This window comes from Thermobia domestica, chromosome 4, assembly GCF_964235325.1.
Source record: "Thermobia domestica chromosome 4, izTheDome1.hap1.1, whole genome shotgun sequence".
NCBI lineage: Eukaryota > Metazoa > Arthropoda > Insecta > Zygentoma > Lepismatidae > Thermobia > Thermobia domestica.
The window spans coordinates 294,009,580-294,025,873 of NC_137457.1; the positions used below are offsets into that span (position 1 = coordinate 294,009,580).

At 37.6% G+C, this 16,294-nt stretch overlaps 3 protein-coding genes and 1 pseudogene across 14 annotated transcripts in view; 3 read left to right on the top strand and 1 right to left on the bottom strand.

Annotated features, from left to right (window-relative positions):
- LOC145684190 (KICSTOR subunit 2-like) overlaps positions 1-3,884 on the bottom strand; it is a 78,841-nt gene extending 74,957 nt beyond the window's left edge. For 4 of the 10 annotated variants that reach the window (XM_081756210.1, XM_081756216.1, XM_081756211.1 and 1 more), the window contains exon 1: positions 2,888-3,027. In XM_081756210.1, the coding sequence (XP_081612336.1) occupies positions 2,888-2,903 (16 nt within the window). In that variant the 5' untranslated portion in view covers positions 2,904-3,027. Of the gene's footprint in view, positions 1-2,887; positions 3,028-3,785 lie in introns of those variants that run through there. The other 6 variants (XM_081756215.1, XM_081756213.1, XM_081756218.1 and 3 more) reach the window with 3 other exon arrangements.
- LOC145684191 (peptide deformylase, mitochondrial-like) overlaps positions 2,926-16,294 on the top strand; it is a 29,581-nt gene continuing 16,212 nt past the window's right edge. Inside the window, exon 1 of one of the 3 annotated variants that reach the window (XM_081756221.1) lies at positions 2,926-3,053. Coding sequence is in view for 1 of the 3 variants with exons in the window: in XM_081756220.1 (XP_081612346.1) it covers positions 14,918-14,944 (27 nt within the window). In the remaining 2 variants the exon portion in view is untranslated. Of the gene's footprint in view, positions 3,054-4,166; positions 4,347-14,852; positions 14,945-16,294 lie in introns of those variants that run through there. The other 2 variants (XM_081756222.1, XM_081756220.1) reach the window with 2 other exon arrangements.
- LOC145683172 (uncharacterized) lies at positions 7,146-7,940 on the top strand. The gene has a single exon (XM_081754537.1). The coding sequence runs from the start codon at positions 7,146-7,148 to the stop codon at positions 7,938-7,940; it is 795 nt and encodes a 264-aa protein (XP_081610663.1).
- On the top strand, positions 9,814-10,584 carry LOC145683173 (uncharacterized; annotated as a pseudogene).

The window sequence follows — 16,294 nt, forward strand, 5'->3', positions numbered from 1 at the left end:
GGGACCTATAAGTTAGGTATCACTCCGACATTTGCCTGGTGTGAATGAGCAAAACCCAGGAAAACCTCATTCTCGATGCCTGGCCTGAAAAAGCTTTCTATACTTTTTTTTTTTTGACCGAGTGCCCCCACCGGGAATCGAACACGGAACCACTCGCACCAGGAATCCATATGAAGTTTAATATTGCCAAACCATGTTTATATACGTATAAGTGATATTGTAATATTTGTAGAGTGACCAAAACTTACATAAAGAAAATTCGTAGTAGTAAAGAATCGAATTGTAATATTACATATTGTTCTTACTTTGAACTTCCCTTATTATATGTATTTACAATAAAATTATATGTTACAGGCATGACCTACTAATATTCGTTTATGTAATTAGTGGTAATAGCAGGGTTGCCAAAAACCATGGTTTTTATTAAAAAAAAACCCCAAAAACCGGTTTTTTTTGTTTAAACCAGGTTTTTTTTTTGGTTTAAACCAGGTTTTTATGGTTTAAATGATTTGCTCTATAAATTCATATCATATATGGACAGAAATAAGCTTGTTTCGCCTTGATGTTATTATGCAACAACCAGGTTATGCTGGAAGGGGTCACATAAGCTTAAAGCGGAATAAAAACCACTTCTCGAGTTACATCCGAGAGAAATTGTCCTCCATTTGAACTCAGAACCAGGACTAATTGGCCACAAATGCAATACGTCTGCCGACTCACTCACGAAGGAATCCTGATAAAAAAAAAAAAAAAAAAAAAATACGTTATACTGATCTTTACATGCTTCTTAATATAACTGTCAAGAGTCATTTCAGAAGGACAAAAAGATAAACAGTTGCACAAGTGAAACCATTACACAGAATTACATATGAACAATTTCAAAGTACTACGGAGTACAGAAGAACTAATTTAGTTCAAGTTAGTTAACAACGATTTTTATTGGTCCAAATCAAAGAAATACACCGACTTAATCTGCATATCAATAAGAAAAGGGAATAAAGATACGAATTATTTGAGTCCACTTTGGCTCAAACTCATTTATACATAAATAGATACCAAAGATACTTATTTCACTAAATGCCTCTCGTGGGGTCTGTATGACTCCCCCCCCCCACACACACACACAAAAGTACGGCATTTTCGATGTATTTTATCAATAATAAACATTGAAACGAAACAATATTTAGAATTTTTTTTCGATTGCAATTACGTAACAATAATAACAACTACAAAAAAATCACAAAATAAACTTGTAAAAAGAAGTTGCTTTTGTAGTATAATCTTTTTGAGTAATGAATGGGGAATTTGGGTCTGAATATAATTCGAATAATATACGGGAGTGAAACGTGATAACCCACAAATGTGTGTTCATCAAGATTTTACAAACACTTACACTTTTACGAACATTTTTTGTTTTTTGGTTTAAACCAGTTGGTTTTTTTGAAAAAACCAGCTAGTTTAGACCTTGGTTTAAACCAGCCAACCCTGGGTAATCGTATCCTGTTCATCGTTTGGCGTTAAGTATGAATTTTCTGTCCTTATTAGGAAATATTAGGATCAGTTCCAATTCCCTTATTGGAAACTACATCAGCTTTTAGGCATAGAAGAAACTTAAGTATTATTTCGAACTAGTAATATGCATTCCACACATATTTATCAATTACGGTAACATTTTATTTTATTTTAATTTATGTACAATGTCAAAGTTGTGTTTCACCTTCAACAAAGTCACGGAATACGAACTTATGTTAGAGGTCCCCCGTGGCAAAGCGGTAGCATAAGCACCTTTTTCGAGGAAGACATGGTTCGATTCCAGGAAGCTCATGTGGTTCGGATCCCACGTTAAGCTGTAGATCCACGTCTTATATAGCCTCGCTAATGAAAGCAACACTAAACTCAAAATCTATTTGAATGGCATTTAGTATCTCCCCCAAATCCATTGACGGCTTCGGAACAAGTATTGTGATTTATAGTGAGCCGTTGCAAGCGACATCGTTTATGCGTATACCCCCCGTCGTTGACGCCCCTGTTCCCTGCTGACGCACCTCCTCGGTGCCGGTCGGACACCCTGCTACGCGCCTGCCCTGAGTCTGTTAGATGTAATTCGTACTTTTAGTGACCATCTAGCACTTTTATGCACTGTAGATTTCATGTCATATGTGCACACTGTATTTATGCTCATCACAGTTACAAATAAGGAACTGCAATCAGTACCAAGTGATTTGTGGGAGAAACTAAATAATACTGAACTTTTTTTGAACGGTGAGTTGACTTTTGCGAAGAAAGAAAAAACGCTGTACTGGTATATATAGCCGTAATAATACGTTAACTTCGAGAATAGGTCCAGAAATATTAAACCGAACTCATTCTATCTTAAAATTGTGTACCCACTCTGCGACACAAAGGTCTCAACTCTTACCAGGAACGCGAGATCACGTATAAAATACGATTGATGAAAGTATTAGGAGTTAGTGCTGTTAAAAAAGCAGGATTTATGCAAGAATATCTATGGAGATCACCCTACTCAATCTGTACTAACATGTTTATGATGCTTCACCTGTACTGTAACTTCCATTGGGAAAGTATCGAATTGGTTACTGAAAAGGCGTTGGGAACAGCTAAGAGAAACGAGTAAATTGTACCAAAGTTTCAATTCTTGGTAGTTTTTCTTTGTTCAATGGATCTAAAGCGTAATATTTTCAATTTATTGGAAGTATGTTTGCATATGGTCATAGATTAAGGAATTCCGATTTCATCAAGAATTACACAATTTCCTAAAGATAAAGGAAATAAAAATAATTTCTGAGTTTAACCATTGTTTTAAACCATGAAATAGATCTTAGCTTGTACGTCACCAAATTAATGATGTTCAACTGATTACACTTACCAAATCCTCTCAACATTTCAGTATTTTGTTTTGCACTTCTCAAATCAGTTTTATGTTCTCTTGTATGTTAAGTAATCTGTGACAAGTTCCTACATCGAGTGGCTAGTTTCGTATCGTTTAAACTGCAGTTTCAGTGGTTAGTTATACTGAAATATAGATCCGGGAGGTGAGTATTTTATTATTTATATTATAGAAAACAACAAAAGAATTAAATCACATTACAATCTATAAAGTCTTAGAATTCAAAAACTTTGTAGTGTCTATAGTTCATGCTAGAATGTACTTGCACTCAAGTCTTCCAATTTTCAGATCGCAGAACAAACTATCTTTCTTTCTATGTTGTAGTCAACTACACGAAAGTGTTTACATCTTCAGCGAACATGACATAATGCTGTAATCTCACATTTACGAAATATATTGTGATTCTAATCACATTTTTTCATTTCCAGTCCTTGTGCTTTACGCATCTTGACTGTCATTTTTCTTCTGTTTGATTTTCCTTTTCTCTCTCTCTCTCTCTCTCTCTCTACAATGTTTTGATGCACCAGGAAGTGTCCAATGAGCAATCCAATCGGTAAAATGGGGATGAGACGAAGACATGCTGGTTTAACTAAAGGAAGTACTACACTTTTGTACACTTCGACCATATTATAACTCGTAGTTGTTCACTATGTAATATTGTAATAGATTATAGACAGCAGGGAAGTTTTGTTAGCTAGTAATAAGGTTACTGTTACGGGACTAGTGAAACATACAGTGAATGAGTGTATTGAGGGATATAGTATACGTAAGACCGCATCAGTTCCAGAAGGAGCTGGACGCTCATACTTTTAGGGATTATTCATTGAGTATCTACGAACTTAAATAGGGGGTAACAAACCCACTTTCATTTACTTACCGACTGATACGAAAATAAAAAATAACGTTGTTTTCTTACACTTTGTTGTTCTTCCTCAGTCGTGTTTATCTTCACTACTGCTGATGTGCAAATGTCTGAGGTGTATCTAGTAGTACCAAGTCATGCATGATTGCTTAGCGGTGTTTGCAGTGAGAAAGGAAGTTTGGGAGTCATTGCGTACAGGTTTTCGTGAAAAGAACGTAACGCGAAGTTTGCTTTTTTTATGTTTACTTTTAGTTTCTGGTCATTTCAATGCGAATTATGATGCTTAGAATTACGTGTATAAATTGAGGAAAATTCCTCGCTGATCGTATTACATCTTGGAACTCTAAGCACAGATGCCATTTTTAGTGATGGATTTGCACACACTGACATAAGCAGCGGTAGGTGGCAGCATGGTATGAAAAAGAAGTCATTAACAAGATGGAAGGAGGATTGTCATCGTTATTCCGTTTTACGTGAACTGCTTCTTGTGTAAACGCGAAATCGTCGAAATAAGTATAAAATAAAAAAAGTGCTGTGCTGTTGGTGTGATGCAGGAGCACTTGGTGCTCCGCATCGGTAAGTTGTGTTATGGATTGGTAGGGATGCGGTTCTATTTTACGGAAAGGAACATGTTTCGCTGTTGGAAAACACGTTTCATTGGAAATTCGAGGAGGAAAACGAGGTGCAGTTTTTCCTCCTCGCTTTTCAATGGAACGTTCTTTTGTAGAGTTAAACTCGATTTTTTAATGCTTTCTGTTCTTTATTCTCTTTTTACTTTAACACATTATGGCCTTGTACTCTATATCTGCATGTGTAGTGCCCTTGTACTTTATCTATGAGCGTGTGTGGGGGGGGGAAGGGGGATTTAACGCATATCGCATGTCTTGCGCTCCTTCTGCTCCTTATTGTCATTTTACTTTTATTCCTCACATTTGCCCTTGTACTTTCTATGTGCATGTGTAGTGCCCTTGTACTTTATATGTGACTGTGGGGGGAGGATTTAACGCATATCGCATGTCTTGTGCTGCAGGATACTTCTTACTCTTGTATTACGTAGGGAAATGGTATTTCATGTGGAAGTGGTAATAGAACACAGAAGAAACGCAGATCAGGGTGTATTCACACTTTATATTGGAGTGTGAATACAAGATGATCTGGGTTTCCTATGTGTTCTGTTACCACTTGCACATGAAATAACATCATTTCCCTACGTAATGCAAGAGTAAGAAGTATCCTGGAGCACCGGAAACAAGGGCGGTCTCATGTATACTATTACCGTATTGAGTATGGGAGAGTAAACAGGCGTTAAAGAACAATAGAAGGTCGATGTTGTTTATATTGCTGGATGGGAATCTGAACAGTATGGGCCTTATGCAGAGTCGTTTGGACGTCTGATTAAGGCAATACTACGATATTGACTAACAGATGGTTATCAAAAGTGTATTCAGAGTCTCTGATTAGGACGTAGTAATCGACGGGGTTCATTACATGTGACTAATTAATCTAGAGCAGAGGGTACCACTTAGCCACGGTTTAGCTTATGCGACACATTTCGGATTTCGTATGTCATGTATTTCAATTTTTACAGACTACGCATGCGCACATCTCTTTTCCGTAGTTGCCACATTTATTTTTCTCATCGGTGCATAGGGGTTCTATAACTTAATCATACCCAAATCATCGTTTTAGTTCTACTCAAATTAGACTCTGAATACTAAAAAGTGCACCTTCCTTAGTAAAGATTTAGTATCCTTACTAACTATTCTGTGACTAACCCTCGATTAACGAATTCTCTCTGAATACCGCCTATGAAAACGGACACGAGTATATAAACAATTAAGTTCTTTTGTCCAATTATGAGGGGTCTTTCATTTCCTTGTGGGATTTCTCAGTAATAAATCCCAAGTTCTGATAGTTGTTGTTGGTAGGTGCGCCATTCTTCCTCTTGGAGTAGTCCATACCCTTTTTCCAGGCCCGTATCCAACGGAGGTCTAGGGGGGCCGCTCCCCCTCCCCTAACTTTTGCGGGCCCCCTCTAAATTTTCCACGGTAGGCTTACAAATGAACTATAATATGGGGATGAATTATAATATGGTTGGATCAGGCCCCCCCTACATTTTTGAGCTGGCTACCGGCCTGCCTTTTTCCCTTCTAACAGATCTGTCTTTCTAGCATGATAGAAATTGTTGCACATACAGACCTTTTTATGTGCTTTTGTTTATCAAGTTTTCGTTTAGTGACGTCAGGGTGAGTGACGTGTATTACCTTACGCCCTCTAGTGACAATACGTAAGGGCAGTTCTAGTAGCGAATATGCACACACACACAGTTACAGTTCGTGTTCTGTATGAGTGCTGTGCGATGGAAGTTGCTGCTCTGTAGGAAGCAGTCGTATGCAACTATCGTAGAGTGCGGTCAACACAGATCGTGTGCCTGTCTAACACAGATCGTGAGTTTAATAGTAAGTAAAGTGAATATAATTACGTGCTCCGGTGTGATTTTATAGTTACTGGAAGTTAGTACTGCAGGAAGTTGGGACGTGTATAATATTGGACTCCAGCCTGTGCACAGGACTGACTGACAGTGTAAAAATCACGTCGAATCTTCTAGAAGATAGGAAGATCAAGGGGAGCATTAACTGTAAGAGAAGGTTTTTCTTTTTATCCATGACGACGAACGGAAACCACGTTTGCGGAAATTGAGGTAAGATACTCACGTATTCTATTTAGTTGTTTTTTTTTTTTTTTTTTTTTTTTTGTAAAATTTCCAACATACTGGTTATGGGCCCAGTGTCTGGTTTTAAGTGCTTGAATAGTGCGACGAATGGCTTACGCATTATTTTAGGCGTGCTAGTGACATATGCATATTCTAAGTGAAGTGCAACTGTTGTGGTGTGAAGTGCAAATAGATTTATTGCATTTTACGTTTCCTAGTAGTAAAAGTCGAGACGCTTGTATTAAAATACACCAAGTAGGTTAGTTGGTCTGGGTCATTTTTTTCTTTTTCTTTCTTTAAACACGAAGATGGATTTGTTAAAGAATATAAAGCCGTTATCGTGTGAGAAAGAGTGGCCCGTATGGAAAAGAAAAATTAGGGACTTGTTAGAATACCATGAAGGGACACTAGAAGTTATCGATGGCAAATTGCGAAAACCGGAATCGTTAGAAGATTCCGCTTCAGAAGCTCAAAAGAAGAAATATAGAGCAGAGGCTGACGTTTACCGGAAAGCAAATAGTTGTGCCAAGTCGATGATAACTAGTGCAGTAACGGACGAAGTATACCAGAAGATAATGGAGAAAGATACGGCTGAAGAAATGTGATTAGTTTTAAAGAAGCTATTTGAGGCAAGTTCCACAGATCAATTGTTCAAGATTTGTATGGACTTTTTCGCCTTTTCTTGGAGTGAAAGTGAAGATGTTTCCACGCACATAGCTAAATTGAACAGTTTGTGGATGGAACTCAACAGTGGATTGAAGGACAAAGGACATACTGAATTACCGAATCTTTTGTTGATCTGTAAAGTGTTACACATCTTACCCAGTACTTTTGAAACATTCAAATCAAGTTGGATGTTGCTGACCAAAGAAGTACAACGTACGTTTGACGAATTAACTACACAGTTGTGTATGTTCGAAAGGAACTTTGTACAGCGGTCACCAGTAGGCAAGTACAAGGGTGCGCCTCCAGAGCAAAAAACATTAGTAGTGAATCCGCCGAAACAATTACAGAAGAAGGTGAAGAAAGATGATATTTGTAATTACTGCAGACCTAGAGGGCATTGGGTTCGAACGTGCAAAAAGTGGATTGCAGATGGGAAACCGCCTAAGAATGAGAAGAAGAAGAATCAGAAATCTAGTGAAACCAAGTTGACAATTGTCTATTCTGCGAACGAAGAATGTTCTACAGAAGAAAATGGACCTTTCGTTTGGTGGATTGACAATGGTGCAACGAAGCATGTAACACACACACCCGATTTCTTCCTCAATTATCAGAAGTTTGAGAACCCGAGTAGTATTTCAGCAGCAGGTAAAGAGAAGCTGCTTGCATTAGGGAAAGGTGACGTCAAAGTGCTTTCAAAAGTGAAAGGCAAGAAAGTTGACCATCCTTACGGATGTGTGGTACGTTCCGAATCTTACGAAAAATCTGTTCTCAGTTTTGGCCGCACAGGATAGGAATAGGAATAGTAAATTTACGTCCTCTACTACTGTCCGATGCGTGTTTGTTAGAAGTGGACGGAGTTGTTATCGTTCATGGCAAAAGAAAAGTACAAGGGGCGTTGTTCAAAGCGCAGTTTGAACCAGTACCCTCAAGTAATTGTGAAGAAGTGAATGTTGTGATGTCTGATAAAGCTCTTTTACAATTGTACCATAGCAGATGGGGACATCAGGACAAGCAACATATCAAAGATTTAATGAAGAAAGAGCTGAATATTTCTGTGAAAGATGAAAATCTTCTCTGTGACTCTTGTGTTTACGGAAAAGCGCACAGACTACCGTTTAGTAGTAGAAAACCTTCATCTTCAGTGGGACAGTTATTATCAGCTGATGTCTGTGATCCCTTTAGTGAATCGTTTCAGAAATACAAGTACTTAGCTATATTCAGAGATGATTATTCAAAGTACAGGTTTGGTGTTTTTCTACATCAAAAATCAGAAGTGAAAGATGCCTTGAAACAGGTGTTAGCTAGTGCCAAGGCAGAAGGACATACCATTAGAGAGTTTCTTAGCGACAACGGAGGAGAGTTCGATAATGCCGAAGTACGGAAGATACTCAAGGAGTATGGCATCCATCAATGGTTCACAGCGCCTTATACACCGGAACAAAATGGGGGTAGTGAGCGTGAGAATAGAACCATTGTGGAAATGGCAAGAACATTCCTTTACTCTAACCAAGAAGTGCAATTTCCGCAAGAGATGTGGGCAGAAATGGCCTCAACAGCGATCTACATTCTTAACAGGACCGGAAAATCTTCACAAAAAGGTGTCAGTCCATATGAACTCTGGAAGCAGAAGAGACCAAGGATTAAGCATATGAGACAGATCGGTTGCAAGTGTTACGTGCACATTCCAGTACAAAAAAGAAGAAAGATGGACAGGAAAGCCAAGCAAGGATATCTCATTGGTTACAATGAAGATGAAGCATATCGATTCTGGATTAAAGAAGAAAGAAGAGTTATTATCTCCAGAGACGTCATTTTCAAAGAAAGTACAATTGAAGAAACTTCTAGAGAAGAAGTACAGCTACGAACAAGGGACGTTCAGAGTAGAGAACCGGAAGAGATATCAAAACCTATAGTCAAGCAAGAATCGGCAAAAATGAAAGATGATAAACCGCTAGTGTTTCCCAAGCCGAGTACGGAAGAGAAACTTAATGGTCAGGGCATAGTGTTGCGAGACCGAGCGACTCTGAAGAAACCTGTAAAATACGACGATTATGTGATGGCTGTAGAAGAGTTAGTTAATGACTTAGACAGTCCCATTTCCTATGACGAAGCCATACAAAGCAAAGAAAGTTTTGAATGGAAGAAGGCAATGGACAAGGAAATGGAGTCGTTGCGCGAGAATGAGACATGGGAACTATGCGATTTACCGCAAGGAAAAAAGATAAAACTTGGTACAATAAGAGCAATGTTGAGTGTAGCAGCGAATGAGGGACTACATCTACTTCAATTCGACGTATCCACAGCTTTTCTCTATGGAAATCTAGAAGAAGAAATATATATATAAAGCAGCCAGAAGGGTACCAGGATGGCTCAGAAAAGGTGTGCAAACTTAAGAGAAGTCTGTACGGATTGAAGCAAGCACCCCGTTGTTGAAACAGACGGTTTGGTGATTTCTTGCTTAATCAGGGTTTTAAGAAAAGTGATGCTGATCCATGCCTTTTTATTCGGGAAAGAGATACGGATAAAATTCTCTTAATTCTTTATGTGGATGATGGCCTGGTCACATTTAGTAACAAAGAAAAAGTTAATGAATTCCTAGCGACACTGAAAAGCGAATTCAAGATAACTGTTCAAGAAGAGGCTCACTACTTCCTGGGATTGGTAATGGAGAGGCGTGACAATGGCGATATCAAGATACATCAGACAGCATACACCAAAAGACTGCTTCACAAGTTCCATTTTGATGCGTGTAGAGCAGTAACAACACCTGTTATTAAAATGAAAACATCTGAAGAAAAGGTAAACAAAGACTATCCTTATCGCAAGGCAGTGGGTTGTTTGATGTATCTCATGCTAGGTACGAGACCAGATATTGCCTACAGTGTGAGTGTGCTTTCAAGAACGCTTGAACATCCTACAGACACTGATGTCATGAGACTAAAACGTGTATTTAGATACATAAGAGGTACTGTTGAGCTAGGAATTGTTTATCAGCATAACAAGAATACAGGTATTCTTGAATGCTTCAGTGATGCTGACTTTGCTGGTTGTGAGAAAACAGGGAAGTCAACCACGGGAGTTCTTGTGCTGTATTCTGGAGGAAGTATAGGTTGGTTGAGTCAACGTCAAAGTATGGTAACGACCTCAACCACAGAAGCTGAATTAGTAGCAGCTACAGAGGCGGCGAAGGAAGTCATCTGGCTAAAACGGCTTTTCCAAGAGATTACACAGCTGGAGAAGATGCCCGTCATTCAAGTCGATAACAGTGCAGCTGTGAGACTTGCAGAGAACCCGGAATTCCACAAAAGGACCAAACATTCAGACCAAGCAGTTCTTTATTCGCGAAAAGGTGACTCAAGAAGAATTAGGGGTGAACCAGATCTCAACACAAGAACAGCTGGCAGATTTGCTGACAAAGCCTCTCATGAGAAATAGGTTAGCATTCCTTTGTAACAAGATAGGCCTTGTAAATTAGAACATAGTTAGTTGTACATTAATTGTATATATATGTAAGTAACTTTGATATTGTTATTCATGTATCATAGTATTGACGAAAACTTGTCAACAAGGGAAAGTATTGCACATACAGACCTTTTTATGTGCTTTTGTTTATCAAGTTTTCGTTTAGTGACGTCAGGGTGAGTGACGTGTATTACCTTACGCCCTCTAGTGACAATACGTAAGGGCAGTTCTAGTAGCGAATATGCACACACACACACACACAGTTACAGTTCGTGTTCTGTATGAGTGCTGTGCGCTGGAAGTTGCTGCTCTGTAGAAAGCAGTCGTATGCAACTATCATAGAGTGCGGTCAACACAGATCGTGTGCCTGTCTAACACAGATCGTGAGTTTAATAGTAAGTGAAGTGAATATAATTACGTTCTCCGGTGTGATTTTTATAGCTACTGGAAGTTAGTACTGCAGGAAGTTGGGACGTGTATAATATTGGACTCCAGCCTGTGCACAGGACTGACTGACAGTGTAAAAATCATCCGCTGGAAGGTATTGAGGGTATTTTTGCTGATAGTATACACGAGGTGCTGTGTAACTATAGCTATTTTTAAAAAAGTGAAGGTAGGTTAACAGCTGTAAATATTAACTTGAGAATTTACTATTCAGGAATATTAGCTAGGTTTGTAAAGAAAGTTTAATGCAAATATCGGCAGTAAGTCCAGTAGGTAGAAAAAAAAATAATATTGTCATTGCTGTATTTTCAGGCATAAAAGACATCAAAGGCTAGGGTTGCGCACGAGACGAGTCGAGACAGGATTTTCTTGATAAAATTCGAGTCGAGACACGGCTCTTTCAATAGAAAAATATATATTTTTCGAGTCGAGACATCACTTTTACAGCACATTTTCGAGTCGAGACAGACACAAATCTTGTCTCGTGCGCATCCCTACAAAAGGCACTTATTGCATCACGGTGTTAGTCCACAATTTTTCGTTACAGTTCGAAAAATTTTTCTTGAGTGTTATCCTTTTGGTATACATTTGCCATATGGAGAATAAAATTTTAAAAAGTGTCATATTCTAGTTGAATTTCCAATACTTTTCTCTCTCTCTCTCTCTCTGTCTCTCTCTCACACACACAGAGAGAGAGAGAGAAACATACAAAGAAAGAAAAACATTATAATGTGAATGAGGAAGGCATTCCAACCGAGTTGTCACTGTGCCGTCTGTGAATAATTGACTGAAGTATATTTACAGGCGAATTTAAGAACAGGAATTTTGGCGAATGTTCTAAGAAACTTGAAAACAACACGAGGTGTGTTCTATGCTCTTTTCTTCTTCTTCTTCTTATTATTATTATTATTATTATTAATTTCACAAATTACTTGCCTCAGGAAGCTGAAACTTATATTACTTCTCAACGTAGTTTCTCTTTCGATGCACACATTTTTCGCAACGTCGACACCATTGGCATCTAGACCACTTCTTTACAGGTGTGTTTTGACCACTGAATAATCGCTTATGCCAGAGAGACTGGGCTGGAAAATGCGGTGCAACGACATTGCACACATTTTTCTAAAGATTAGATTGTTGACAAACTCTATAATCTATGGTTTATTAACGAGGAGCAAACAGTGCTGAAATCGCGCAATTTTCCACTGCGACGTTGCCAACAGAATTCAGGAAATTTGTCCTTGACGAAAGAAACGATACTTAAAGCTTCTGTTTAATACAGAAGGTACACTTTTTTTTCTGTTTTCGTCAATATAAACTCCATCCCAAAAATTTCACTGATGTTTCTCCAGTTTGTTGCTTCTTGTTTATAGTACCCTCCTCACTAAAATTTGCTACTAATTCTCGATCCTGATTGGCTCGTTGTGATTTTCGTTCCTCATTGGCTTGTTACATTATTCTTATTGTATCCTTAACCAGCACACTGACCACTCATTTTTGTAACAATTTATGCGGTAATAATATATATCTTGCTCACAGCATCTAAGAACAGTAACTAAGATGCAAATACAAATATATCATTTACAGAAAGATGAAAGGACAGTTACTAAGATACGTGGTAGACACACCTGAAATATGTAAAACAAATGCTTGTTTGTAATTGGCCAAAACTGGAAAATGTAAACAAATCCTAATCTCTGATTGGTCGAACGCCTTTTCACGATATTTAAAGGGAACTTCTAGAAATATTTATTTTTGTTTATTTTATATGAATTTGTTTTCTTACAGTTTTCCAACAACCATTTGCCTCCAATAACTATTTTCTTGCAGTTTTAATCTTACAGACAATCTTACAGTTAGACATGTTGGACATGTTTCTCCGTCCCCCTTTGTAGCAACGCCCGTGCACACATATAATAGCGATAACTGAAAATGCTATTGTAATCCATTACTTTGTAATTTTTCCCTAAAACGACTTGTGTTTCGGTAACTGTTTTTATTAGTCGAAATGCTTATGGTAATGATGGTAACGTTGCACAACTTTTTCTTTTTTTGCACGATTTCCAATTTTGTTGCTTGCTCATTAAGGTTTTATCTAGGAGTTCGACAGCGGCTGAGCTAGTGAATACATCGTAGCTCGTAGTGCTCCAAGAGGAAGGAGTTAAGTGGGCCCAGTGATACACCTACACTACACTTACACTTTCTGTTACATTTACACGTACATACATTCCCTTCTTTTTATACTCTTTCTCTTTTTTATTTTCATTTTACACTTCCCACTTTCCTCTACTTTTTTGCCCTGTTCACCTTGGCTTTTCGCCCTCTTTCCCTGTCTGAACTCCTTTCCCGTCTTTGACTTTGACTTTTTCCTGATTTTGACTTTATTCCCGACTTGTGTCCATTCTTCCCGATTGTGTCCTGTATATTATTCTATTTTGTTTTTCAATCATAAATCCTCTGTTTGAGGTACACCTTTGACCAATTAGCATTAGTAGCACATTTGACTAGAAAGCTGGTGCACCTACCTAATTGACTGATAATAGTCTTATGAAGAGAAGAGAAGGTTTTATCTATGTCAACAGATAAGGGAGTGAAAGTTTGCGCAATTTCAGTGCACCCGGAAGCATTTTTGCCGATCCCAAACGTTTCAGCATTCTTGCCAATTTGATGTCGAGAACATAATCCAAACAACCCCTGCGGAGCTTCTAACCCGTTCCTACTACTACTACAACTACTACTACATTAGCTGTGGATCTATATAGTACAAGGGCAAACGTACTACTACTACATTTGCTGTGGATCTATATAGCACAAGGGCAAACTTATTTTAATGAAAGAAGTTTAATGAAAATTTTAAAACAATGATCGTTAAATCACTTTTTGAATATTATTTTTAATCTTATTTTAACGAAAGAAGTGTTATAAACATTTTTAAAAGTAGTAAAAAAAACTGTCCGTAGGCAGGATTCGAACCCTCGCCAAAAACAATTTCGTTACAAGCATGTTACGCTAGACCACTCGCCTACCAGAGCCGACAACAATTCTAGTTTACTTTGTGCTATATGTAGATCATATCTTGTGATATCGCATCTGTATCGACCAATCAGATCAGAGGATATGCTGAAACGTTTGGGATCCGCAAATATGCCACCCGGAAAATGAACATCCACGGAAACTGTTCATTGTCGGAAGCAGCTAAGAATTACTGGCAGCTAGATCTGCTGAATGAGGATCATGAGACCCCACTTCAATGTTGTTTCAAAGAAAATTCTTAGTTACGAGTGCTCGATAAGCAAAATCATTGTCTTGATTTTAAAAAAAAATCTGAACACCTTTCTCGGGTCGTTTTGCTTGCAATCCTGGTAATAGCTTAGTCTTCAAAATATATTCGTACGATGCAGCTGTCACTGTAGTGTCTTTAGAACACAGTGACTAAGAATTAACCATGTTGTCTCAGAATATGACCACTACCACTTTCTGAGCACTGTCGGTAACCTAAAATGTCTTTGGTGGCGGGGAATCTGTGTGATTCCATTATGATAACTGCCGTATCGTTTTGGATTGGAAAGTGGTATCCATGTCTTATCCATTGCAGGCCCGTATCCAGGGGCGATACGCGTGCAAATGAACTATAATATGGTGATGAACTATAATATGGTTGGATCGGGCCCCAATTACATTTTTGGGCTGGCTACCGGCCTGATCCATTGTAACAATTGACGAAAAGAAAGCATCATTAAGGGCGTCATCACGTGTTAACATTGATTCACACATTGCTACACTCGCAGGTTTGTGGTCAACAGTCAACATTCGGGGAAACTACCTTAAAGAAACTTTTCGCATTTTCAGGTCTTCTTGCAGTATGGTCTCAGCAGATTCTATGGAAATGGTAAGTCTAGATACAATATAATTAGAGCAACCCAAAAGCATAAAAAGCATAATAGCAATTTAGACATATGGTTGGTACCTCGGACATGGTTGTGGTTATTTAAGGGTCCAGAAGAAACTAATTTTCAAAGCATAATAAAGCATAATTTAAAATATATAGCACAATTCTGGGAAAATTCTGTGTAACTCCAAGTTTAACATACTATATTAATATTTTTTAAAAAAACAATATTTACAAAGCAAAATCATTGAGAACATAACAATGCAACAATGAAAAGCTAATTTTCATTTCTGTAAACTTTTTGATGTAATCCTTTGATGTGGAGAAACAGAAGAAAATGAAAAAAACTTTCCGCCAACAATGAATAGTACTCAAGAACTCCACACTATATTGTTATGTGTACCTCTTGAACTTGAGCACTCTGTATTTTTTTTTAAATATATATATGTATATATCTTTTACTTTCTCTTTCTCTCATATATATGCACCTCTAAGGCGCACACAAGTGAAACAAAAACTTACTCGAGTAAAGAAAGCATTTCTCTTTACAAAGCATTAAGTAAAAATTTCATTAAATATGAAAGAAACTGGTTGCATAAAATATCAATAAATAGATCAAGATATTTAGAATATTTAATGTTTAGTAAATATTTTACATTATATAACGATTAATATAAAACAATGACTGAAATTAACAATAAAGCATAATTTGGAGAAAATAAAGCATAATTACACAAAAAATAAAGCATAATGTGGGTTGCTCTAAATATCATGCACAACTAATCGGCAGTCCTTCGTGATAACTTCCTCCACTCGTGCCATCATGTTTTCGGTCCGGCTTGTCCGTGATCGAGGCTGCTTGTGTTCGTTATCACACGACAACAAATATTCTCATTAACCCCTTTTATTCCATTCATTATTATTATTATTATTATTATTATTATTATTATTATTATTATTATTATTATTATTATTATTATTATTATTATTATTATTATTAATTATAGTTAGTTGGGTTGGATTTTAGCGTCCTTTTTCAGCGGCAAAGCCATGAGACACGGGCCTATAACTTAACGTGGGACCCGAACCGCACGAGTCCCACCGGGAATCGAATCCGAGTTTCTTACAACGAAGACTGCATACGCTAAGCATATAGCCACGAAGGAACTATGGTATTATTAATCAGGTAGATTGGTTTAAAGAAATAATATCTAGATTTTTAGTGCAGGTACCAGACTATTAAAATTAAACGCCCTAATTTCAACTGCCGAGGTCCATAAATCCGTTAAAAAAAAAAACGAAAGTAACGTGAAAAAGAAATAAATTGTTGTACAGTGTAGTAGAAGAGCC